Here is a 25,931-nt window from a genome sequence, read left to right on the forward strand (position 1 = left end):
ATAATACTTCTGAGATATATCTCTAGCAGTATAGACATATTTTTCATGTGCTGCAACCGCTCCAACCAGAGATATCTAGGTTTCCAGATCTGGCCCAGCATTTGCCATCCAATCCCTTGCAATACATACTTTGGCAAGCGCACAAAGATTATTAGTAAAACGTATAGCAGGTTTGTCAATTGTGTCTGCATTTATTACAGCCAAATTGCATGCCGCAGGAGTAAGAATATCCTGAGGTATGCCCACAGAAACAATCACCCAGAGTACGCTTTGCCAAAAGGAATATACTATAGGACATAACCATAACAGATGCCAAAAATTATCCTCAGACGAATTGCATTTAGGACACTTTGAATCTGTCCTGCCACCTATTCTCAGTAATCGGACGGGTGTCATATATATTCTATGTAATATGAAATACTGTATCTGCTGATATCTTACAGACATAGTGGCCAGGCGTGGACTAGCGAGAGCTACACTCCAGTCATCCTCCTCCAATACCACAACGTCATTTTCCCATTGTTGTTTAAATCAGACTTATGATCCTTGTTCAATAAATTAGTATAAATCACAGATACCAAGCGACTAGAACTAACAGATTGTAATAGAGTTTTAATAGGAGATTCCTGTAAGGTCAAAGGCACATCAGAGAATTGGGCATTAAGAGCATGTTTAAGCTGAAGATACCAAAAGAAAAAAAATGATTGGGGACATCAAACTCAAGTTGCAATCGATGAAAGGATTTTAGAACTCCCGCCTTAAATAATTGTCCCAGGGACACTACGTCCCACTGACCCCATGTTTCTCCGACCTGAAGGGCAGAGAGCTCCTTAAGATTATTGCCATGTGTTAGCGGAGTATCTGGATCTATGCCTTCCACCTGCAGAGTATGCGAGGCAAGTCTCCAAATATTAATGGCCTGTTTAATTAAGGGCATACTAACTATGTGTATATTATCACTCAAGATTAGACGCAATGGCGATTGACCTGTCTTGGACTCAGCCAGTATTAAGGCGGGTAGGGAGACTGCCGTTTTATCATTTATCCAATCCCATATATGTGATAATTGTGCAGCATAGTAATATAATTTGAAAAAGGGTAGTGCCAGACCCCCACAATCACGAGGTCTGGTTAAAGTGTCCAATTTAATCCTAACTCTTTTGTTAACCCAGAGTAGTGAGGACAACAGACCATCAATTTGTTTGAAAAATTTCTGAGGGATATATACCGGGGAATGATTCAAAATGTAGAGGATTTTGGGTTGGAGAACCATTTTAACTAAATTTACTCTGCCCGTTAAGGTTAGTGGCAATTTACTCCATTTCGGGACACGGGACTTGAGATACTCAATCTGTGGCTGTACGTTAAGTACTATATACTTTTGAGGTGTATTAGAGATCCAGATTCCCAGATATTTAAACAAATCCACCCATTGTAGGGGACGATTTATACTAAGATCATTGGGGCGAGAGCCCCTAAATGGGAGGATACAGGATTTATCCCAATTAATTAACAATCCTGAGTATTCCCCAAATAGATCAATAATTTCAAGGGCCTTAGGCATAGATGTCTTATATTGCGAGATAAAGAGTAGTATATCGTCCGCATAAAGTGCAATTTGAACTATCCTTGAACCTAGCTGAAACCCATGAATATTTGATTGATCTCTAATCATACAGGCCAAAGGCTCAATAGCCATAGCAAATAAAATGGGTGATAAGGGACACCCCTGCCTTGTCCCCCTATATAGTGAAAAAGATGTAGACACATAACCGTTCACCGACACCCTCGCCACAGGATTCCTATATAAGAGTTTTACCCACTTAATGTATCCGGGCCAATACCAAAGCGTTCCATGGTTTCCCAAAGAAACAACCACTCAACTGAATCGAACACCTTAGCGGCATCCAGTGAGACAATAATAGAGGTTTGCGCATCTTCCCGTTTTAACTGTAGGTGTGTGAATAATCGGCGTAAATTGACTGCCGTGGACTTACCAGGCATAAAGCCTGTTTGATCAGAATGGATCAGTTGGGTTATAACCTGATTAATCCTGGAGGCCAATACTTTTGCTAGGATTTTTATATCTGTGGGGAGTAGTGATATAGGTCTATATGAATCTGGCCGAGTAGCGTCTTTGTCTGGCTTAGGTAACAATTATTAATGCCTCAGACATAGATTTAGGTAATGTATTATTCGTGTACATTTGATTAAAAAGTTCAAATAATTGGGGTACAAGTATTTTATTATGTTTTCTGTATAACTCAGGTGGGATCCCATCTAACCCTGGGGCTTTACCATTGGGAAACTAATTTAAGGCCATCTCAATTTCCTCTAACGTCAAAGGAGAATCCAGCAAATCCCTCGCCTCTGGAGAGTGTCGGAAGGGAAATAGCAGACAGGAATTCTCTCACTTGTGGTTGAGTATAGACCAGTCTAGATTTGTATGATTGATGATAATATCTTACAAATTCCTCTGCTATCTCTGGGGTACGCACACATGCAACATTATCTGTACCATCTAATTTAACCATCGCATTGGATGTCTTTTGTTCTATTCGAGCCAACTTAGCTAAATATGATCCAGGTCTATCACCCGTAGCATATTGTAAATGCGAATTAAATAGAATTTTATATTGGGCCTTGTCCATTAAGCAATCCTTCCATAATTTTTGTGCATCATACCATGCGCTTTCTTCACTTCTGATCCGTTAGAGATAGAGGCTAACTCTAAAGATTTGCAGGAAGCTTCCAGATCCACTTCAGTTTTTTATAGGAAAACTTTAAAAATTAGCAACTTTCTGAATTAAAGAGCCTCTTAGAAATGACTTAAAGGTATTCCAGATAATTGCAGCAGATGCAGTGCCATTATTTAATAAAAAAAAATCTTTTAACGCGGCCTCTAATTCCGCCCCAGATCCCATGCGTGACAACTAGAACTGGTTAAATTTCCAGAATTGTTGACCCCGTTGTCCCTCCATGTCAGGACTGACTGTTAATGGGGAATGGTCAGATATACCCCTAGTCTCATAAATTATCTTATGCACTCTCGGTAATAAACCTGACGTAACTAAAGCCATATCGATCCTGGAAAACGATGAGTGTGTATAGGAGAAACAAGAATATTGTCTCACATTAGGATATCTCATCCTCCAGGCATCAATCAAACCCATCCCCTGGACCATATTTGAAAAACCAGATCCCCTCCCCTGTGTACTTGGAGCAGACACTCTATGCCTGTCTAACAATGGGTTTAGGATATTATTAAAATCTCCCAGGCACAAGGCAGGTGTGTCCGGGAACATGGCCAAGAATTCAGCTACCTTTTTGAGAACCTCGTGAGTATGGTGGTGGAATGTATACTGCCATTAATAGTACAGATATAGAGTTAATTTTGCATTTTAGGAACACATATCTACCCCATGTATCACATTGTACCTGCTCCATTGAAAATTGGACAGATTTACGCACTAATATGGACACAACCCTGGATGCAGAAGTGGGACTACCAGAGAAGGAGGAAGGTATATATAATATGAGATATGGTAAGAACTTACCCTTGTTATCTCTATTTCTACGAAGTCCATAGGGTTCCACAGGATACCTTGGGGTATAGGTGTGACGTCAGTCACAGGGCACCAAAGAGTTAAGCTTTCAGCCTCCCAGGATGCACTGGGTCCCCCTCCTATACCCCGCCCCCGAGCCAAGGCACCTCAGTTAGTTACCAAGCCATAGGCCGGAGGAGGAGAAGGAAGAGAGAGAACAAAGATCTGGACACATACAAGAATCACATTCACACCAGAGGGAGACGGAAAACCGGTGACCAGAGCAAAGCCCATCTGCAGCACAGGTGCGACAGGGCGGGAGTCCTGTGGAACCCTATGGACTTCGTAGAAATAGAGATAACAAGGGTAAGTTCTTACCATATCTCATATTTTCTACTTCAGGGTCCATAGGGTATCCACAGGATACCTTGGGGATGTCCCAAAGCAGTATCCTTTAAGGGTGGGGACGCTCCTGTGCTGAAAGGAGAATCCGCCGCCCGAAGGAAGCATCCTGAGAGGCGAAGGTGTCAAACCTGTAATACCTCACGAAGGTATGGACAGAGGACCACGTAGCAGCCTTGCAGATCTGGACTGCAGAGGCACCACGTCGAGCTGCCCACGAAGGACCCACAGACCTAGTGGAATGAGCCTTCACAGAAGGAGGAACCGGCAGGCCTTCATGAAGATAAGCTTCAGAAATAGCCATACGGATCCAGGCTGCCAAAGTTTGCTTTGAAGCAGGCCAATCCTTTTTACGGAAGCCATAGAGGACAAACAAAGCGACCGACTTCCTAAACGAAGAAGTGCGGTCAACATAAGTCCTTAAGGCCCGCACAACATCCAAAGAGGCCTCACCCACGGAAAGACCCGGTGAGTTAAAGGCCGGAACAACGATTTCCTCGTTAACATGAAACTGGGAAACAACTTTGGGAAGAAACTCGGGCTGAGTGCGGAGCACTGCCCTGTTCCCATGAAAAACCAAGAAAGGGGGTCTACAAGAAAGAGCCCCTAACTCAGAAACACGTCTGGCCGAAGCAATAGCCAGAAGGAAAACAGTCTTAGCTGTTAGCCATTTAAGATCCACTGAGCCCAGTGGTTCAAACAGCGGTCCTTGGAGAGCCCTCAGGACCACAGCCAAATCCCAAGGCGCCACAGGTGGAACAAAGGGCGGCTGAATGCGGACAACACCTTGCATAAAGGTGCGCACATCCGGGATTGTAGCAATCCTACGGTGAAACCAGACAGACAGGGCCGAAACCTGTACCTTCAAAGAAGCAAGGCGAAGCCCATGATCTAGTCCCGCTTGCAGGAAGGCGAGAATCCGAGACAGACGAAACTCCCGCGGTGCATAACCTCTCGGTCGACACCACTGGAAGAACGTATGCCACACGTGATGGTATATCCTCGCGGAAGACGGTTTCCGAGCTCGCAACATGGTACGCACCACAGAACTGGAAAACCCCCGGGACCTCAGCATGGCCGTCTCAACAGCCACGCCGTCAAAGACAGCCGAGTCAGGTCCGGGTGACGACAAGGACCCTGAGACAAGAGGTCCAGTCGTAGCGGCAACCGCAGAGGACTGTCCACGGACAGACCCTGAAGGTCTGAGAACCAGTGCCGTCTGGGCCACGCGGGAGCTATCAACAGGAGCGTCCCTCCTTCCTGTTTGAATTTCCGGATTACCCGTGGAAGAAGGGAGACCGGAGGGAACAGATATGCGAACCGGAACGTCCACCGGATGGACAGAGCATCCACCAGAGACGCCCCTTCGTCTCTTGTGCGAGACCCGTACACCGGCAACTTGTTGTTGTGCCGGGACGCCATGAGGTCGATCTCTGGAAGACCCCACCTGTCCACCAGTAGTTGAAAAACGTCCGGATGCAGGGACCATTCCCCCGGATGAACGTCCTGGCGACTTAGAAAGTCCGCCTCCCAATTGAGCACTCCCGGGATGAAGACCGCTGATATGGCCGGAAGATTGCGCTCCGCCCAAACCAGGATCCGAGACACCTCTACGAGAGCCGCCCGGCTTCGGGTTCCTCCTTGCCTGTTTATGTAGGCCATGGTGGTAGCGTTGTCCGACTGGACCTGTACCGGGTGACCCTGGAGAAACCGATGTGCCTGCTGGAGAGCATTGAAGACCGCACGGAGTTCCAAGATATTGATTGGAAGCTCCGCTTCTGTCGGAGTCCACCTGCCCTGGAACAGATGTGGACCCGAAACTGCTCCCCAGCCCCGAAGACTGGCGTCCGTAGTCAACAGGACCCAATTTGGAATCCAGAACGGACGTCCCTCGCTGAGGTGGGTCGTCTGTAACCACCAAGCAAGGGACAGGCGAACCTCCGGGGTGAACACAATCGTCTGGGACTTCAGAGACTGAGGCAGCCCGTTCCACTTTGACAGGATCAGGTGCTGCAGAGGTCTGGAGTGAAACTGGGCGTATTCCACCATGTCGAACACCGACACCATGGAGCCCAGTAACCTCATCGCCGAGTGTAGAGACACCTGGCGGCTGTGCAGACAACTGCGCACCCTTGACTGCAAAGCAGAGATCTTTTCCTCCGTCACGAAGATCTTTTGCTGTCCCGAGTCCAATAAGGCTCCAAGATGCAGAATCCTCCAAGACGGGATTAGAGTGGACTTCTGCCAGTTGATTAGCCAGCCGTGCCGTTGCAGCAGGGCAATGGTCAGGTCTAAGTGGCGTAACAGGAGCTCTGGAGATCCCGTCACCAATAACAGGTCGTCCAAGTACGGCAACATGCAGACTCCCTGCAGCCGCAGAGAAGCCGCCATGACCGCCATCACCTTGGTGAAGACACGTGGTGCTGTCGCCAGGCCAAAAGGTAACGCCCGAAACTGGAAGTGCTCGCTGCGGATTGCAAACCTTAGGAACTGTTGATGGCGCAAAAGAATAGGGACATGCAGGTAAGCGTCCTGTATGTCCAATGACACCATGTAGTCCCCCGGTTCCAGCACCAGAATGATGGACCGTAGGGTCTCCATCCGAAACTTCGGTACCCGCAAAGACTTGTTGAGTGCTTTGAGGTTGAGAATCGGACGATACGACCCATTGGGTTTCTGTACCAAAAAAAGATTTGAATAGAAACCCTGGCCCCTCTGGGAGAATGGAACAGGCACTATAACTCCAGCCTGGAGCATAGTGTGCAATACCTTCCGCAGCTCCGTAGCCTTGTTTCGGTCTGATGGTAGACCCGTGGTGAAGAATCGAGCCGGGGGTCTGTGCCGGAAGGAGAGGGCGTACCCGTGGGAGACCACCTCCAGAACCCAAGTGTCTGTCGTAGTGACCGACCAACACTGGGCGAACTGCAGCAGGCGGCCTCCCACCCTGGGATCCCCCAAAGGGAGGCCCGGACCGTCAGGCCGCAGGCTTGTCATCTGGCTTGGGGGCCGGACGTCTGGTACTCCATGCCTGCTTCCGGGGCTTGACCAATTTCCTAGGGCCAGCCTGACGAGGAAACGACTGTGGTTTGGGCCTGCCCTGGGCCCTAGATGACCGAAAGGATGATGGTCCAGAACCAGAAGGAGCAGTGGCCGACGGGAGACAAGCCGATTTGGCTGCCGCCAGCGTGGCCACAATCTTATCCATATCCGGACCGAAGAGAACTTCTCCGGTAAACGGCAAGGCTTCCAGACCCTTCTTGGAATCTGCGTCCGCCTTCCAGGATCGCACAAGGTGCGACGAGCAGCTACCGCTGCTGAAGAAATTCTAGACACCAGAGTACTAATGTCTAGAGCCGCCTCGTTGATGTAAGTGGCCGAATCACGGAGATTGCCAATCAACTCCGCCTGTTCGGCCGGACAGTCGGAATCAAAAGAAGCCTCTAATGAATCCGCCCAGCGCTCCATCGCTCTGGCAACCCAGCAAATGGCCATAGCCGGCCGTGCTGCCCCCCCCGCAAGGGAATAAGCGAACTTCAGGCAGATTTCCACCTTGCGGTCCGTAGCATCCTTAAGGGAGGACATGGATGGCATCAGCAATGTGGCACTTCGGACAAGACGGGTCACGTGAGAATCCACCTGTGGAGGGGATTCCCACTTAGCAAAATAATTATCCGCGAACGGATAAGCCACCGCCAGGCGTCTCTGCGGCTGGTATCTTTTGCCAGGCTGTTTCCACGCCTCCTCTAAATGGTCCACCAACTGACCCGAAAGAGGAAAGACTGTGGCATCGCCCTTCACATCTTTGAAAAAGGCATATTTAGACTTAGCCGCTGGGGGAACTTCGTCCTCAATCACCAAGGCTGTGCGGACCGCCCGAATAAGTCCAGGAATATATACTTTGGACTTAGCATCAGCGTCCTTAGTATGGAGAGGTTCCTGATCGTAAGGATCCAGAATCTCCCCATCATCAGACGTCCCTTCGTCATCCTCATAAGGAGCGGACAGAGACGCCACCGGCCGTTTCTGTGGCCGCATCACAGACTCCCCTTGCAATACATCCGACAAGTGCTGTACAGAACTCGTCAGGGAGTTAACCCACGCTGGCTCCTGAGAAACCGGGAGCGGGGAAATAGGGAGACTGTGGGGTACCACCAATTGTCGTGGGAAACCCTGCATGGGTGACGACACCACAGACTGCTGGGACAAACCCATCGGAGTAAACGCGGGCTGCGGAGCTAACTGGCCCACTAAAGCTGTTAGCGCCTGAGCGAAACAAGCCCAGGGCGGCTCCTGTACCGGTGCTGTAACCGTAAGAGGCCGCGCCATGGACAAACACTGCCGGCAAAGGCCCTCCGCGCTACCCTCCCCCTCCGCTAAGGTACTTTACACGTGGTACACTGTAGCCGGAGGGGAAAATCACTTTCAGACATGATGGCACCACGTATGTGACCCCTCTCACCAATTATATATTAAATAGGCGAGAGACCACCCTGCAGCACTGCACCGCAAGGGCTTAGCAGAAAGAACAGGGACAGTAATAAAGCTGACAGTTTAGAGAAGAAAAGTTACAGGCAGCGCTAGCACAGTCACATACAATGCAAAGAAAATCAATTCCTGCACTAACAGCGCTGATCACTCAACTACACAGACACAGGGCCTGGTAGGACACAGCGCTGCATACACAGACCTGACCACAGTGGAGGAGAGGTATGCGGGGGGACCCAGACCACGATGCTTCCGTCCAGTGCTTCCAGCAGCGTTCACCATGCGTTGAGAGAAGATGGCCGCCGAGGAGCAGAGAGGAGGCTGGCCTGGGGGAGGAGCGCTGACACAGGGCCAGTCAGCACAGTGCAGAGAGGGCTGTGTGCAGCGGGGGAGGCGCCGGCTGTGAGACAGGGAAGGCGCGCTCCCCTGGCATGCATTTAACCCCTGGGACGCCGCAGCGCTACCGCTCTGCTGCGGTCCGCTGTCCCAGGGGGTAGTGGAAGCGCAGGTTGGTCGCCTGGCTCCACGCTGCAGCCAGTCCCCAGGGAGCCCCCTGCCTGGGGACTTAGGACCATGTGATCAGCGGGGACCCACCGCGGGACCCCGCTGCTTACCTCTGTCCCCCTTGAATCCGGCCATGGTCCGGAACATCTGGGGTCACCGCTAGCTGTGACCCCAGATGCCCACCAGCATCCCCGGATCAGTACACCGGCGTTCTGGTACCGGCGGGGTGTAGGGAAGACAGCATGGACGTCAGGACTGACTGTCCATGCTGTTCATCCAGATGTGCAGCCACAGCTGCATGAAGAAAAAGCTTCAGGGGCTCTTCTAGCCCCCACTCCAACAGGTGCACCCGACTCCGGCCGGGCACCAAACTAAACTGGGGTGCCTTGGCTCGGGGGCGGGGTATAGGAGGGGGACCCAGTGCATCCTGGGAGGCTGAAAGCTTAACTCTTTGGTGCCCTGCGACTGACGTCACACCTATACCCCAAGGTATCCTGTGGATACCCTATGGACCCTGAAGTAGAAATATACATATATATATATAAGTCCCCCTTTTTGTATAACTGATACAGATCAACGATTGTCAGGAGATATGGTGGTCTAGAGGCTGGACCCGCCTGTATACTTCAGTGGGGGAGTGATGTCACTGCCCTATTAACATGAGGAGCAAAACTGTGCCCACTTGTAGAGTCAGACAGAACTGCTCTCACCTTGAGCCACTTCAGGGAGACCACTGGATATGCTTCTGCACTGCCGAGAGCCTCCAGGAAGGAGCACCTGCAGATAGAGACAAGCCGCCGCCGGGACTCTGCACCCGCAGGAAAGATAGCGCCGGCGGGACACGTGAGCGGGCCCTGTCTTCCTCACACACCCAATGCCGGGTAATTAAATGTCCGCAACCGCCGCCGAGCTGCACACCGTGGCCACAGGACCTTCCGCCAGCCAGGCACCTAGGTGAAATCGCGGGGGTGTCTCAGGATACTACAAGGATAAATTGGTCCGGAGAGCGCGCCAAAGTGTGTGCTACCACATGCTCTCCGTGGCCACGCCCCATCCCACGTGTATTTACCCGCGGCGCTATGTGATGACGTCAGACGCCCACACCTATCTAAGAGAACAACGTGTATGGCAGTGGGCGTCTGACGTCATCACATAGCGCCGCGGGTAAATACACGTGGGATGCACGGACCCAGCGAAGTTACCCGGACACACAATCTTAAATGATTCACCTCAGAGACTACAAGTCTAAAAGGTAGGGTCAGCTAGGGCTAGCCCGGAATATCAGATTCCACGGACGGCTTCCACTAAAAATGATACTGCTCATTTACACCTTATCCCGGAAGGGCTTTTAAACATCTAATTATCTTCCCTTTTTTTCCCCCTTTCATATCTCTCTTCTTCTTTCTTACCAATTACGTTCTATTCTATTTTTTTCTGTTTTTAACTCATTTTATTTTAATATATTTATTTTTCCTTTCTGTTGTAGTCGGTGCTTTCCACAATAGCGCGTAGTCATACCAGTTAAATGGAGGTCAACATCGCCCCCAACTGTTAAAGATTGGTTGCTTCGATTAGATATGTATATGACTATGGAAGAAATCTCTCTGTCTGCAACAGACCAGTTTTCTAATTTTATGGCCACATGGTTTTATTGGCTAGAATGTAAAGATTCCACCACATATAAAGATTTAATGGTTTAATTTGGTTACTATAGTGTGCCACCCTGCTCATTGATTGCTTTCTCTGTTGGAGAACTGGAAAAACCCCACCCCTTCTTTCTTTCTGTCTTCTTCCCCTCTTTTTTTTTTATTTTGTTTCAGGTATATTTTTTGATTGGTTTATAATAATATTATTAAAAAAATTGGATGTACTTGCTTGACTGTATATTATCTATATGTGATATATTTGTGATTATTTTTTCTATGTACATCTTTAAATAAAAGAATGTATAAAAAAAAGAAAGCTGTGTAGACTGTAATGACAACACTGTACGCTTAACTGGCTTGTGTAGGGGTTTCTCACCTGCAACATGGTATGAAGAGCAGTAGATGAAGCCGCAACATCTACCCATTGTGGAGGCACAGGAGAAATCTGCATTGCTGGGATCTGTTGTGGTAATCCCTGAGGTGGAATAACCGTCTGCTGTGGTAACCCCATAGGGGGGGAAGCACAGCTGGAACCGCTAAGCGGTCCGCAATTGAGGCCAGGACCTGAGAAAAGGAAGCCCAAGGTTTCTGTACAGGTGCTGGGGAGGGTTGATGTACCTGGTGGATTAAAACACCTAACACATAATCCATCCTGTACCAAATCCTCCTCATTAAAACCTGCATGATGGCAGAATGGGTGCAGAAGTATGCTCGTTATCCTTGCCCCTGCCAGGCATAGCTGCAGGGCAATAACAGACAACATGCACTGGGTATAATGCAACCACTGAGTATGCAGAACCCTAGTAGGAATGCAATATACTGGTCCTGTCTGATGCTTGTGTAAGCTGCAGGAACACACAGCCAAAATATGGTTCAGTGCAACGCACAACTGTATGTGACCAACCTCACAAATATTAAGTTCTATAGATGTGAGGTACAGGAAACACCCCGACTACACCTGTATATTAGGGCAGAATCAGAGAAAAAGTATAGATATATGTTGACAGTAGAAAACAAGACACAGTCAGGCAGCGCTAGCATAAGTCACATACAATACAAATTGGCACTACAATCGACTACACAGACTCAGTGTCTGATAGTCTATAGCGCTATATATGCTGACTCCAGGGAGAGGTATGTAGGAGGACCGGAGCTCGCGTTACCCTGAGAGAGCTGCGACTGTGCCACTGGAAGAAAATGGCCGCCGGAGACCTCAGAGGGGGCGTCGCCGAAGGAGAGCAGCTCAGGGAAGAGAGACCTCAGAGGAATGGCGCCCTGAGCTGAGGGGCCGCTTTAACGGGGAAGCAAACCTCCCCATGCTGATTGTTTACCTACCGGGACACTGGCTCCTGTTGGTCTAGTGGATCACAGTGGCTGGAGTCTGTGTCCATACTCATCGCCTCCGGTCTGTCCCGAGCCCGGAGGTATGACTGCCAATGCGCGGGTCACCGCAAGCGATGACCCGCTCTTACCTGTCCCGTTGCGTCCAGCTTGCAGTCTGGGCTGTCCGCGGGGTTGGCTAGCTATGACGGCGGGATGCCCGCCGAGATCACCAGCCGGAACTGGCGTTGCGGCACCGAAGTGGCAGCACAGACGTCCTATGGACAGTCTGCTGCACGCTCTGAAGACAATAAATAAAAGAAAAATAAAGCTTATAGGGCTGCCTGAGCAGCCCCCCACGTAACAGTGATCCGACTCTGGCAGGGCACCAACGAAACTGAGATGCCTGGCTCTGGGTATAGGGGGAATGGACCAATGCATCCAGGGAGCTGAAAGCTTTAACTGCGTGGTGCCCGGATTCCTCATCCACCACCTACACCCTCCCTGTGGAGCCCTATGGACCCTGAAGAAATGTTCCTTATATTCAGAGAAATATTTTTACTTGTATTGTTATGTATACATTTATGTATTATCACTTCTGTAATTTTTTGGGGGGGTTTTCAATAAAACACTTGTACATGGGAGGATAGTCACATTACTAAAGGCCCCCATACACGGCACGATATACGTGCAGATCCGACGGATCGGTACGATATAGGTGCTATATCGTGCCATGTATGGCACGATATCGTACCTGATATCGTGCTGCGCGCTCCCGCGGAGTCATACATCGCATCCCCAGGTCTTCCTGCAAAACCATCTGATCTGGGATGCGATGTACGACCCCATTCAGACCAAGGAGGGGGAAGCCGGCATATCATGCGGTCTGCGGGGACACACCATGTATGGCCACCTTAAGTTTACATGTATATTATTCTAAATACAATAAAGTTTTTTCCTGATTAATTTGTTTTTAATTTGAATATACATATATATTTAAACAGACATCACAGCAATGTGAAGAGTTAGTCATCAGGATTAACACAGCGCTTAGTGAAATGTCCGATCTTCAGTCTCTCCAGCTGTAGAACTACCATGCTTTGTTCAGCCCTCTCTGACTTCTCTTAAATGGATTAACAGATAGCAAATCACGAACGGATTTTGCCCGCAGGAGCTGGCTTTCTGCTAATGATGAACCACGCAGGGTACCTTGCGGACTATGGCCACACTGTTCAAGATTTAACTCCGAAGCGGCAGTCCTTGAGTCCTTTCTAAGCATTACCCGACTCAGGAACCGTCCCCATGAACCCTTGGGGGGTTTACGTACATCTCCTAAGCTGTTAGATAGAGAAGAGACTTGCGGTGATAGAGAATAACTGGTATGGCAATCCGGACGAAGCAAAGGTAAGGTTGGCCGTCTAGGAGTTGGAGGTCCAAGGTCAGCTGGAAGAGTAGTCACTCCTGGCTTACAGCGGTATTTAAGAGCCAGCTTACAAATATAACGCTCAGCTTTACGCCGCTGCTGGATTGCACAGAGTGGAGGAGGGTCAGAGAATGGATAGTCATATGGTGTTGTACGATTAGTTTGTGTGATGTCATATCGGGAATTGTACACAGACAGTAGAAATAATCCATCCACAGCCCCTGGGAGAAGAAAAATGTAGTCAAGAATTACAAATGCAGTGAATCTATAGATCTTCATTTATATAAAATTACATACTGTACTTAAACATTTCATATAATATCAGGATAGCCACATTGACAAGCACAAAATATTACAATTTTACACAATGTTTCAGGTAGCTGACAGAGTTTGTTTATATAGAGTTGTATATAGTACAGGAGTCGGTACACTCGTTACAGCCACCATGGTACAGGACTCAGGGCCTGATTCAGAGCCGGACGCTATTTGCGAACGGTCGTTCAGAAAAAGGGGCCAGCTATTTAAATAGAGCGCTCGCTCTTTGCGGTCTCTTGACGCCTCTATGTCTGAGCGAGCGAGCGAACGAAACATGCGCTCGCTATTTTGTAAAGACGCCCCTTGGCCGTTCGCATCATACGTCATCTCCGCTATTTATTAGATTAGTCGAGTACATCGAAAGGCGTCAGCACTGCTCTCAGTGCTTGTGGTAGGTTTTACTTCCCGCAATCACTGCGAGCAGTTCAGGCTAAAAGACAACCAAGTGACGTGGTCGATGACGCAGCTTTGTTAATTATGCACACCCATTAAATGCCCGTTTTGACCGTTTGGCACGCCTGCGTTCGGATCTCCACTCCCCGTTTTCAAGCACCTTCCCCTGTTACCACCCACAAACGCCTCATTCTGCCACTCAAATTAGCAGGCCCTCGCTGCTTTGCGAGCGCACGATTTCCGACCGCAATGACTGGTTGATGCATGTGCATTACGACCCATACGCATGCGCAGATGCGTACATTGCTCAGAGCGAACGAGCGGCCGCTTACGAGCGGCTCTGAATCAGGCCCTCAGTACAAACAGTGTTGTTACAGCCACCATGGTACAGGACTTGGTACGCACAGTGTTGTTACAGCCGCCATGGTACAGGAATCGGTACACACAGTGTGTTTACAGCCGCCATGGTACAGGAATCGGTACACACAGTGTGTTTACAGCCACCATGGTACAGGAATCGGTACACACAGTGTGTTTACAGCCGCCATGGTACAGGAATCGGTACACAGTGTCGTTACAGCTGTCATCGTACACACATTGCTGTGTCAGCCATCATGGTACAGGACTCGGTACACAGTGTCGTTACAGCCACCATTGTACAGGACTCAGTACACAGTGTCATTACAGCCACCATTGTACAGGACTCGGTACACAGTGTCGTTACAGCTGTCATCGTACACACATTGCTGTGTCAGCCATCATGGTACAGGACTCGGTACACAGTGTCGTTACAGCCACCATTGTACAGGACTCGGTACACAGTGTCGTTACAGCCACCATTGTACAGGACTCGGTACACAGTGTCGTTACAGCCACCATTGTACAAGACTCGGTACACAGTGTTGTTACAGCTGTCATCGTACACACATTGCTGCGTCAGCCATCATGGTACAGGACTCGGTACACACAAGTGTCGTTACAGCCGCCATGGTATAGGACTCGGTACACAAAGTGTTGTTACAGCTATCATCGTACACACATTGCTGTGTCAGCCATCATGGTACAGGACTCGGTACACACAGTGTCGTTACAGCCACCATTGTACAGGACTCGGTACACAGTGTCGTTACAGCCGTCATCGTACACACATTGCTGTGTCAGCCATCATGGTACAGGACTCGGTACACACAGTGTCGTTACAGCCACCATTGTACAGGACTCGGTACACAAAGTGTTGTTACAGCTATCATCGTACACACATTGCTGTCACTTCAGCAACCAGAAAATTGCCATTTTTCTAAAATCCCCCTCAAATAATACGTTAGCTGGAGACCCGGCAAAGGACAGGTCCAGACCACCAGTGAATAGTAGAATATAAATAAAACAGGTGCTTTTGTCTGTAAAAATCAAATTACAAGGACAAACTTTTGGCTTCATCGCAATAAACGTTACCTGCAGACATTGGCCTCTTTGTTTGAATCCTGCCATTTTGTAGCTCTTTTCTGCGCTCAGCAGCGCAGTCTATGGACCTGGGTCTCATGGCCAAGCTTCGGTGTGGTGACATCACAGAGGTCGATGTGTGACAGGAGGTGTCACTGCAAAGAGAGGAGCAAGAGGAGGAAGTGGAGTCCAAATCGCTGGTTTCATAGAAGCCTGCAGGAGAGAATACAATTACTACTGTGTCTTACACTGCATGACCAGTTACATTACTCTACTATACCACATAATTATAGATATAAATTACAATAAATAGGGAACGACTGGACAGGTGACGTGGGGGAGATGTATTAAAGCCTTGGAGAGTGATAAAGTGTAGAAAGCTAAAGTACTAACCAATCGGCTTCTAACTGTCAGTTTACAGGAGGACCCTTTTTACAGTTCCCTTAACCAGAACCACAAGGGTGTACTTTGCAGACATTTTCTTTTTTTTGTGTGGGACTCTGTATGGACTAATACACAGCTAGAAGGAATAAGCTACTTAGGGATCTATTTACTAAGTTTTGGATGGAGATAAAGTGGACGGAGATAAAGCACCAGTCAATCAGCTCCTAAATACCATGTTATAGGCGGTATTTGAAAAATAACAGGAGCTGATTGGTTGGTACATTATATTTGTCCACTTATTTCTTTTCACGGCTTAGTACACCTACCCCTTGGTGAGAAATTTATATTTGTTTAATTGCTATTTGTAGTGCCAAATAAATAATATACAGTACTTTGTAGTATGCTGGTCCAATTGGGATCTCAAAGCAACAAATCCACTTTGATTTGAGAATACATTGCAACAAATCAAAGGTGTTTTAAAATTAATGAGGAGGGGGGGGGGGATCAAAAGGGATGCTAAGCAACATTGCATGTGTTAAAAAGAGCTAAATGTACGGATAGGGGAACCAGATAGCCGCACAACGGACCTGTGCTGCTAAAGTCCTGCGGTACGCTGCCCATAAGATCGCCACCGCCCTAGCAGAAGGCGCTGACACCCGATCTGTTGGCGGTCGCCCCGCCCCAGAATAGGCTTCAGTGAGGACCGAGCAGATCCAACGCTCAATGGTCTGCCGAGTAACCAGCCAACCATGATCATGCGTGTCAAAAAGTACCTGCAGAGAACAGTACAGAGCACCAAAGAAGACGTGTCCAAGGACATTTGCAGAGCTAAGCACAACTGGCAGAGCCAGCTCATCCCAGTCCCTGGAATGTTCCGAAAAAAGAAGAACCGGAAGGACAATATCCTTGTGTAAGCACAAGGCCGAAACAAGTGTCGGCTGGAACGTAAAACCTGTAGGGAGAACCGCCCAATCTTCATGGAAGACAAGAAAATGCAGCTTGCAAACCCTAACCATGGAACTATGCCGAGGGAAGGCAATCACCATAAGGAAGACCATCTTCCAAGTAACGAACTGAAGATCCCCGGAATGCAACGACTCCCAATGGAGCCTGTGTGAGAGCTGGTAGGACTAGATTAAGATTCTACAGCTCCACCTGCAGACAAAACGGTGGCTGAATAGGCAGCACACCTTGGGAAAACGGTTTGGACCCGTGGAAGAGAAGCCAGATGCCGCTGGAAAAAAAAAAAAAAAAGACAGGGCCAAAGCCTGTATAGTCACAAAAAGAAGACAGCAACTGGTCTCCAAACCCTCCAGAAGGTAGGCAGAGAAACGTGAGGCACGAAAACATTACACCCCACGAGGAGGTTTCCAAACTCTGAGGTGAGTGAGAGATGGAAATGGTGTGCGGGCTTGCAGCCCAGGACGGACCACCAAGAGAGATAAACCTGCTGATTCTCACACTCGGTCACACAAGTCAGGTTGTGAAAACAAACCGAGGAATGCGCCCTTTTAAAAAAACGGGCCTTGTTGCAGCAGGTCTGGATGAGGTGGAAGACGCTGCCACCGGACGTACCAACCATAGGAGAATGGCTGTGTACAATGACCAGTGTACCCAGCCTGGAGCCCCCAAGATTAACCTCATTTGGGAAGCCTGAGGAAACCGTGGGGCCAGCGGAAACAGATTCTCTAGATTAAAAAATAAATTCCACAGAATAGCAAAGCATCCACTACGGATACCCGGACCACACACAGAGCCCTGGAGCCTGGAAAACATGTCAAGAGGCCCGGAGATGCCCCTACGGAAGGCCTCACATCCGAACGAACAGTAGGAAGACCAGACCACTGCCCAGGGAAAAATGTGGTTCTGCTGACGGAGTCCACCGTCCAAACTCCCACTACCGGCATAACCACCGCTGAGAGAGTTGGAACAAAAAGGTCTCCACCATTGTTGCCACGCTCTTGAATGGATGACGTCCATATGCCTCCGCCGGGCCGTTGTTTGACCGACTTCGTCCAGCCTGCCGACGAGGACGGATAGGACCTCCCAGAGCCTGGAAGATGGCTTGGAGCTTGTGCCTAGCGATCCGCTGAGGTGTTGTAAACGGGGACGTTAGGGAGACCCAATATAAAATTGCTGTCTCGTTGGTATAGGTGCCCAGATACCCTCTCTAGGTGGGGATTGGGGTCCCAAACATATGCTGGCGCTGCTCTGGGGCTCCAGGCAACCCATTCCATATTTGGTGGCAGTATCCTGTTCTTCAGCCTTTTTGGAACAAAGTCCTCCGCCTTTCTACAAAACTTCTAGGCGAACCGGTCCCTACAGTGCCAACGTTTTGGCTGTTTCATTTATCACCCAGACCCCTCTCGTAATATAAGAAAACTTTATTATTTAATTTGAACAATGCTGCTAAAGCAGTCATTCCGGTAAAGTGGCGCTCCTCATCTCCTCCAACAGTTATGGAATGGTTTACTAGATTAGATTTATATATGGAAATGGAGGATATACTGACCTCCTTTAGAGATATCTGGTACCGCTGGCTAGATTTCAAAGACTCTATGACCTTCAAGAATATCCTATCCTCTTCCTGCCCTTCAACTCTCTAGTCCCGACGCCCTTACCTCTGGTTAATAGGTTGTATAACAGCTATATTACACTTCTCTTATTACTTTTGCTTATATCCTTTACAATAGGTACTGATGGCTACGAGATCACATTATTTGATCTGAGGTTACTGTTCTCTCTTTTTCTGACTTATTTCTATTTCCTTTCCTTCCTTCCCTCCCACCTTCTTCCTTACTCTATTGTCTTGTGGTTTATTTTCTTGTATGTGTTTTATTTGACTTATATATTTTTTTTTTCTCTTTTCTTTTCTCTGAGGATCCATGATATCACTGGCGATTTTCCTGCTATTGAGGTTTAATTTTTCCAGTATACTACTATTTTTTAAGTATGTCTTATGACTATGACCCTGATATTGTCCAAGTATTTGTACAGTTATTTCATTGTTTCTGACATTTCCTTATAATAAAATACATTTTGCACTAAAACAGGCCAGAGACAACCATTTTAGCTAGCGGATCCCCAAAGGACGCTGAGCCCCAAACAGTAAGGGGCATGTGCTGAGCTAAACAGCTGCCGAAACGACAACCATGGGAGGTGCTTCCACTCGGGCACACGTCATCCGTGGTAGCAAATGTGCGAGGGGACCTCTTAATCTGGTGTCTCCTAGGCCTCTCTGATGTGACCGGAGAGATTCGCCAAAGGTAAAGGAATTACTCTGTCACCAACTCCTGGACAGACCCAGAGCCACAGCTTGGGACCCTATCTAAACCATTCTCTGACACTCTAATGTATACTGATTCACGTGGGAAGCAGGCATTATGTCGACATTTAACACATCTGCAATGACAGAATTTCGACAAAGAGTTAGGCTGCTATTAGGGTTATGAATGGGTACACACTGGCAGATATATATATTGACCGATCAATTGATCGGGTAAATATAGCGTATGCCCGTCGGCCAGTGTGTACCAGCGATATATCTGAACAATGTCGTTCACAGACATATCGTGTCGGCTGTGCTGCACAGCCAATGGCAAATACATCTGTCCATCGTTCTGTGTGTACGGGTGATCAGCCGACCACTTGTACACTTGCAGCGGCAGCCGCGGGGTTGGGGTCATGGCACGACTCCCAGCCAGCAGGACAGACGATGGCTGTTCAGTGTGTATGAAAAACCATCATCTGAAGATATATCTGCAGATCAGTCGATCTGCAGATATACCCGTTAGGTGTGTACCCAGCTTTAGGTTTACCAAAAAATACCAATGTCAACATATTGACTGTCTACATTATAAATATCAAGATAATATATAGTCTTCCATACCTGAGCTATGAGCAGACAAACAGTTCCCACTCATCCTCCGTGTATACAGAAGGTCACTAGTTACTCCAGAACTCCCCAATCTGAGACGAGGTGCCAAAGATCCAGATCCAATTCTGCGCAGGGAGGCAAGCTCAGAGGGGAAAGTGGAAAGTGGCAGCTGGATAAAGTTGGAGAGACAAAAGACAGATATAAATGTACATCTAAATTAGAGCCACAGTTCAGATATTTGGGGAGGGGGCAGAATACAATTGTGGCTTGGGTGCCCATTAGTAATGGGCACCAGATGGAGCTATTCAATTGTTGTTCTGATTGGGCGCGAGTGCCGCGCCCCCCTAGATTTCTGTTTACACCCTCCTGAGGTGGAGAGTAGAAATCCGCAAAAAGATGGTCTTTTGGGAGTCTAAATAGCTGTTTGTGCGCACTTTACAGAACGCCATGGTGTTACACACTGTGTGTATTGGTGGTACACACAGTGCTGTGTCAGTGGCCATGGTACAGGACTCGGTGCACAGTACCGTTACAGCCTCGATTAGTGAGTAATGGATGTACACTATGTAGCCAAAAGTGATTGGACACCCCCACGCAAGCTAAATGCATACCATTGCACATGAGTTCCAAATGGCCAGTAATGTGGCGGTTTTGACAAGAATACCTCATAGGGAGGCTCATGCACTTGCAGTTCTACGGAAACGACAAATGTATTTATCAGAACGGCAATTCCACCTATCATGTTTCCAGGACGACGCTGGACTGGTATACAGAAAATTTGGTAACACAGATGGTGGTGCAATAAATCTGAAAGTATTGTACCTCCATCACAAAATTATGGGCTAAATTGCTCATTTTCATCTGTACAAAGAGCTTCATTTGGCATATTGCTTGCTCTGTACTGGCAAGAAATAATCAAATTCAGTGTTTCCCAAATCCAGTCCTCTGGGCACCCAAACAATCCATGTTGTCCATATCTTGTTGCTGGAACACAGGTCTATTCATTGCCGATTGATTTTTTTAAAAGATCCATATGTGTAACTAAAGCTGGGTACATGCTACACAATGTTTGTACCCAGAGACGGCATGATACATTGGACCGTCCGTACACACTGCACAATACATTGGATGATGGTGCGATGTGTCGCTCCAATGCTAATTATTCAGTATGACGTCATTCATCGCATTGTCCCATCTGCTGTGCAGCACAGCAGGTGGGACGATGCAACGAACAACCCACGGGCACGCTTGATCGGGCATACACACTATGCGATCTGACCGATATATCATTCCAATCCGCATTGTAACAATATATATTGTGCAATGGATCACATAGTATGTACCCAGCTTAATAATTTTATTTGTGATTCTGTGAAGTCACATGGAAAACATGCATTGTTTGGGTGCCCTGCGGACTGGATTTGGGAACCATTGATCTAATCTATTATCAACAATTGATGGTTTAACCACTTGGTGGCACTGTTCTAGCAAATGGACGATATTCTTTTTGGAATTACAAAGGAGTAACTCGAGCAAAACACCTGTAGTACTTGTAATATGGTTTTACTCAGAAATCAGAATTCTAACTATACTAGTTTAAATATTTGCTTATATAAAAAGTAAAATTGTTCCCTATGCAATTTTAAATATAATTTTCTACACTGATTGGACACTTCTCTAATACCTCTTTTCCACCAAAAACCCAGGTTCGACCTGGGTTTTTGGACATGGTTCCAACCCTGGTCAGACCCAGGTCAGACCCATTTACACTGCACCTTTGATCTGGGTTACTCCCAGGTCAGCCCTGTTCACACTGAACTCAGGTCTGCCCTGCTAAACCTGTGAGGTCATAAAAAGTGGGAGGTGAATGCTCCACAACCACCAATCCTCTCATTTTAGGCATGATCCAGGTCAGATAACCTGGGTTGCACCGTTTACACTGCACCATTACCTGGGTCCATCCTGGGTCCAACCCTGGTAGCTACCTGGGTTGGATTGCAGGGTCACTTGACCCAGGTTATTTTTCAGAGACCCTTTTACACTTAGCTGCAACCCAGGTAGACCCAGCAAAAACCCAGGTTTTTGCTCTGGTGTAAAAGGGGTATAAATGTACTATAGCAGGGGTTCCCAACCACGGTCCTCAAGGCACACTAACAGTCCTGGTTTTAAGGAAAACCATAGTTGAGCACAGGTGACTTAATTAGTACCTTAGTTATTTTAATTTAACCATCTGTGCTTAAGCGTGGATATCACTAAAACCAGGACTGTTAGTGTGCCTTGAGGACCGAGGTTGGGAATCACTGTACTATAGAGTCAATTAGCCGCGAATCCCCTCACGGAGCAAATAAGTGCGGCCTAATTTCACACTTATGGTACTTATCCAATTGCAGATTTTTGTCCGCAGACCCATTGGGCTGTGTGCAAAATTCCAGGAGTCCTGGGCAAGATTGGTCTGCAAGCGGGGGCAATTTGAGGTGGCGTTTCCATGCCAATACAATGGCAACTCTCCCCCCCACCCCGCCTTTAAATTGACCCCTTAGGGGGAAAGTAAATTTGTGGTACACCGACAGTTTCTCTGGCACCTCGCGCCACTCATGTGCGCTGTTCCTGCACTATATGGTGCAGTTATATTGCAAAAAACTGCAATATTTATGTACATATACCTTATTTAAAGCTGAATTTCCAGGTATGGAGGACCCTTTTTACAGCTCCCTTAGCTGGAACCCCAAGGGTGTACTTTGCAGAGATTTTCTTTTTTATGTGGGACTCTGTATGGACTAATGCACAGCTAAAGGAATAAGCTCCTTAGGAGTCTATTTACTAAGCCTCTGATGGAGATGAAGTGAACGGAGATAAAGCGCCAGTTAATCAGCTCCTAAGTACCATGTTACAGGCGGTGTTTAAAAATGACAATTAGGAGCTGATTGGCTGGTACTTTAGCTCTGTCCACTTTATCTCCATCCAAGGCTTAGCACAGAACAGCACATGGCCGATATATCTCATCTGCTAGTGTGTACGGGCGGCCCGCCAATCGCCCATACACATGCTGCAGGAACACGGCGGTGAATGACAGTGCAAATGGGCAGACAACTTTAAATGCCCGCCCAGTTGTGCTGTCAAGCCCGTCATATCAGGCAGATGATTGATAAGTGTGTATACACTTACCAATGGGCAGATAGGTCGGCAAAACGTGTGTATCAATCTTTACTGGTCTTCCTAATCATACCTATCTCTGTGGCCATTTTAAAATGGGGAACTAGAACTCCCACAGCTGACTGGGAACACGGCTTCAAGACTCGCATGTTAAACTTTTTGCTAATGTCTCATTTTGAGAAAATGAATAAATAAAATGATTGGTTCCCAAAGGGGATCTCAAGCGCAACAACTGCTCTGTCTGGTGGCAGAGATCTTATCTTATTATTGAAGAGTAGCCTTATATTGCACAGAAAGGGTCATAAAGTAATATATTGCTCACTAAACAAGTACAGTAATTTGTTTCACTATTATCTTTAATAGCACACAAAAATTGCTGAAAGCACTATTACATCCCTGGGTAGGGAGACTTTGTCCTGTAATTAGACATCCTAAACACACCTTATACAAACATACACCTTTTATCCACATAGGTACAAGTGTATGTTTTATCCAGATAGGTATGTATCAATGCCTATTTCCCTATAGATTGTAAGCAGGGCCTTCCTACCTATATATCTGTCTGTTATTACCCAGTTTTGTTCTATTAATGTTGCCAATTGTGAAGCGCAACGGAATATGCTGCGCTAAATAAGAAACTGTTAATAAATAAGTGTATGTTTTATCAAATTGTGGCCTGCTTAGATGTGTAGACATTTCCTGTTTATCTATGCTACTGTGTGGCCTTCATAAAGTAGATTGTAAGCTCGTGGGTCAGGACATTGAAATAAAGTGTGGATTTGGTTTTTTAGCTCTTAAGGTGCCCACACACTAAACGACTCGCAAACGATGCAATGTTGTTATCGATTTCCCTTGATTTTCCCCGGCAGGCCTGGAAAAACGATAGCGTGCATAAAAAGTTTTCATTTTGACAAACTATCTACCAAAGACCTATCGCGTGTCCTTAGCGATTTCCAGTGCATCGTTAAAGAGATTGCCAAATCTTACATGCAGCAGGTAAAATCTGAAGAAAGATTAACGACCCGCAGGAAAGCGCATCGGGATCGTTCGTGGAGACTGCACGATTTGCACAAATTTGAACGATTTATCGTTACGATGTGTCCAAATCGTGCAGACAATTGTCTAGTGTGTGGGTGGGCACCTTTAGATACAGCATTTCACTAGAATTACAAATAGGGTGACCTCATGTGCAGAATATCAGTGTTTAAAATTATGATCTCACCTCGATCCCTTCATTCAATACAGAACTCTCTTCCCTGTAGTCCACAACCTCTGGTTCTGCAGCAAGTGATCTGGCCCATGTGGGTCCCTGGGTCTCATCCATGGTACTGGTGACAGCCTTCTCCAGAGCCTGTCCTGCTGTGGTCCTCCCATGGTGTACAGGGTCCCCCAGAGCCTGTCCTGCTGTGGTCCTCCCATGGTGTACAGGGTCCCCCAGAGCCTGTCCTGCTGAGGTCCTCCCATGGTGTACAGGGTCCCCCAGAGCCTGTCCTGCTGAGGTCCTCCCATGGTGTACAGGGTCCCCCAGAGCCTGTCCTGCTGAGGTCCTCCCATGGTGTACAAGGTCTCCCCGAGCCTGTCCTGCTGAGGTCCTCCCATGGTGTACAGGGTCTCCCCGAGCCTGTCCTGCTGAGGTTCTCCCATGGTGTACAGGGTCTCCCCGAGCTTGTCCTGCTGTGGTCCTCCCATGGTGTACAGGGTCTCCCCGAGCCTGTCCTGCTGTACATTTGGAAGGTATAATGGGGAGCTCTGGTCTACCTTGTGCTGCTGGGGACATCTCATTATTCTGTGCTACCACCTTATTACCCCACAGCCGGACATTACCCCCCTCCTCCAGAATGTGTCCAAGCTCTGAGAAAAGGGCTCTGGGCTGCTCCGGGTCTAGATTCCTTCTTACTGTAGGTACTACAGGTATGACCCCGGTTCCCCTCTCCTCAGCAGCCACATGGCTCATCATATCGCGTCCGTCCCCCAGCACCCCCCTCACCCGCTGCTCGGCCACTTGCCGCATTTGGTGGAGCTCTTGCAGACTCGCCGTGGTCACCTCCAGCCAGCGGCACAGCCAGGCCCGGTCTGTGACGTTCCGAGGGTGGGCGAGAGATTGGGCCCTCATAGTAAAGTACATGTAAGGTAAGAGCTGGCTGCCGTGCAGTAAGTGATGGGACAATGCTACTCGGGTTAGAGAAGATGCACAGCCATTCGTCCTGCAGAGCAGTAGTAGAAGCATTCAGTTTCACTCAGACTGAGCAGCAGAGCTTGTTGTATCAGAGACCCCGGGGACTGAGCGGCCAATCACAGCCTGAGGTAACTGGATCCGAGATGTCAGAGAATAAACAGCCTCTTTCCGGCTGCCCGAGCATGGACACTGCGAGGAGACAGCGGTCCTTGGTTTGCAGTAATTCCACAGGTCACACAGTACAGAATGATCCCCTCTCCTTTACTTCATAGTGTTACAGGCGCCAGGATTTAAAATTAGTGACGGGATAGGGGGCGGGAGTATTAGTTCCACCTTGTGGATTGGAAGGGGCAAAAAAAAAAAGAAGCAAATTTTATATCTATCTGCAGTAGATAGATCTATCTATCTATCTATCTATCTATCTATCTATCTATCTATCTATCTATCTATCTATCTACACACACACATTTTATATCTATCTGCAGTATTATTATTATCATTTATTCATATGGCGCCACAAGTGTTCCATAGCGCCTTACAAAGTACATAGACAAATAAGTAACCAGTGACAGTTTCATTACAATACAATACAATAGAGGACATGTATACATTATATATATATATTTATATATATATATATATATTCACACATTTTATATCTGCAGTGCATATATATATATATATATATATATATATATATATATATATATATATATGTATATACACATTTTATATCTATCTGCAGTACATATATATACACACATTTTGGTGCTTGTGTACTTTACGGACTCATTGCTTGTGTACTTTACAGACTCATGTTTTAAATGGTACTTGTGTACTTTACATACACAAGTACCGAAAGTTGTCC

At 47.5% G+C, this 25,931-nt stretch overlaps 1 protein-coding gene across 1 annotated transcript; it reads right to left on the minus strand.

Annotated features, from left to right (window-relative positions):
• Positions 1 to 12,533: 12,533 nt before the first annotated feature.
• Positions 12,534 to 25,352, minus strand: LOC148515415 (uncharacterized). The gene is made up of 4 exons (XM_088480158.1): positions 24,110 to 25,352; positions 19,747 to 19,903; positions 15,486 to 15,686; positions 12,534 to 13,546 (listed from the first exon to the last, which is right to left on the minus strand). The coding sequence occupies exons 1-4, from the start codon at positions 25,112 to 25,114 to the stop codon at positions 12,993 to 12,995; spliced, it is 1,917 nt and encodes a 638-aa protein (XP_088336284.1). The 5' UTR covers positions 25,115 to 25,352; the 3' UTR covers positions 12,534 to 12,992.
• Positions 25,353 to 25,931: the final 579 nt, after the last annotated feature.

The sequence above is a fragment of the Taudactylus pleione genome, unplaced genomic scaffold (assembly GCF_031769625.1).
Source record: "Taudactylus pleione unplaced genomic scaffold, aTauple2 ptg000250l, whole genome shotgun sequence".
NCBI classification, from domain to species: Eukaryota; Metazoa; Chordata; class Amphibia; order Anura; family Myobatrachidae; genus Taudactylus; species Taudactylus pleione.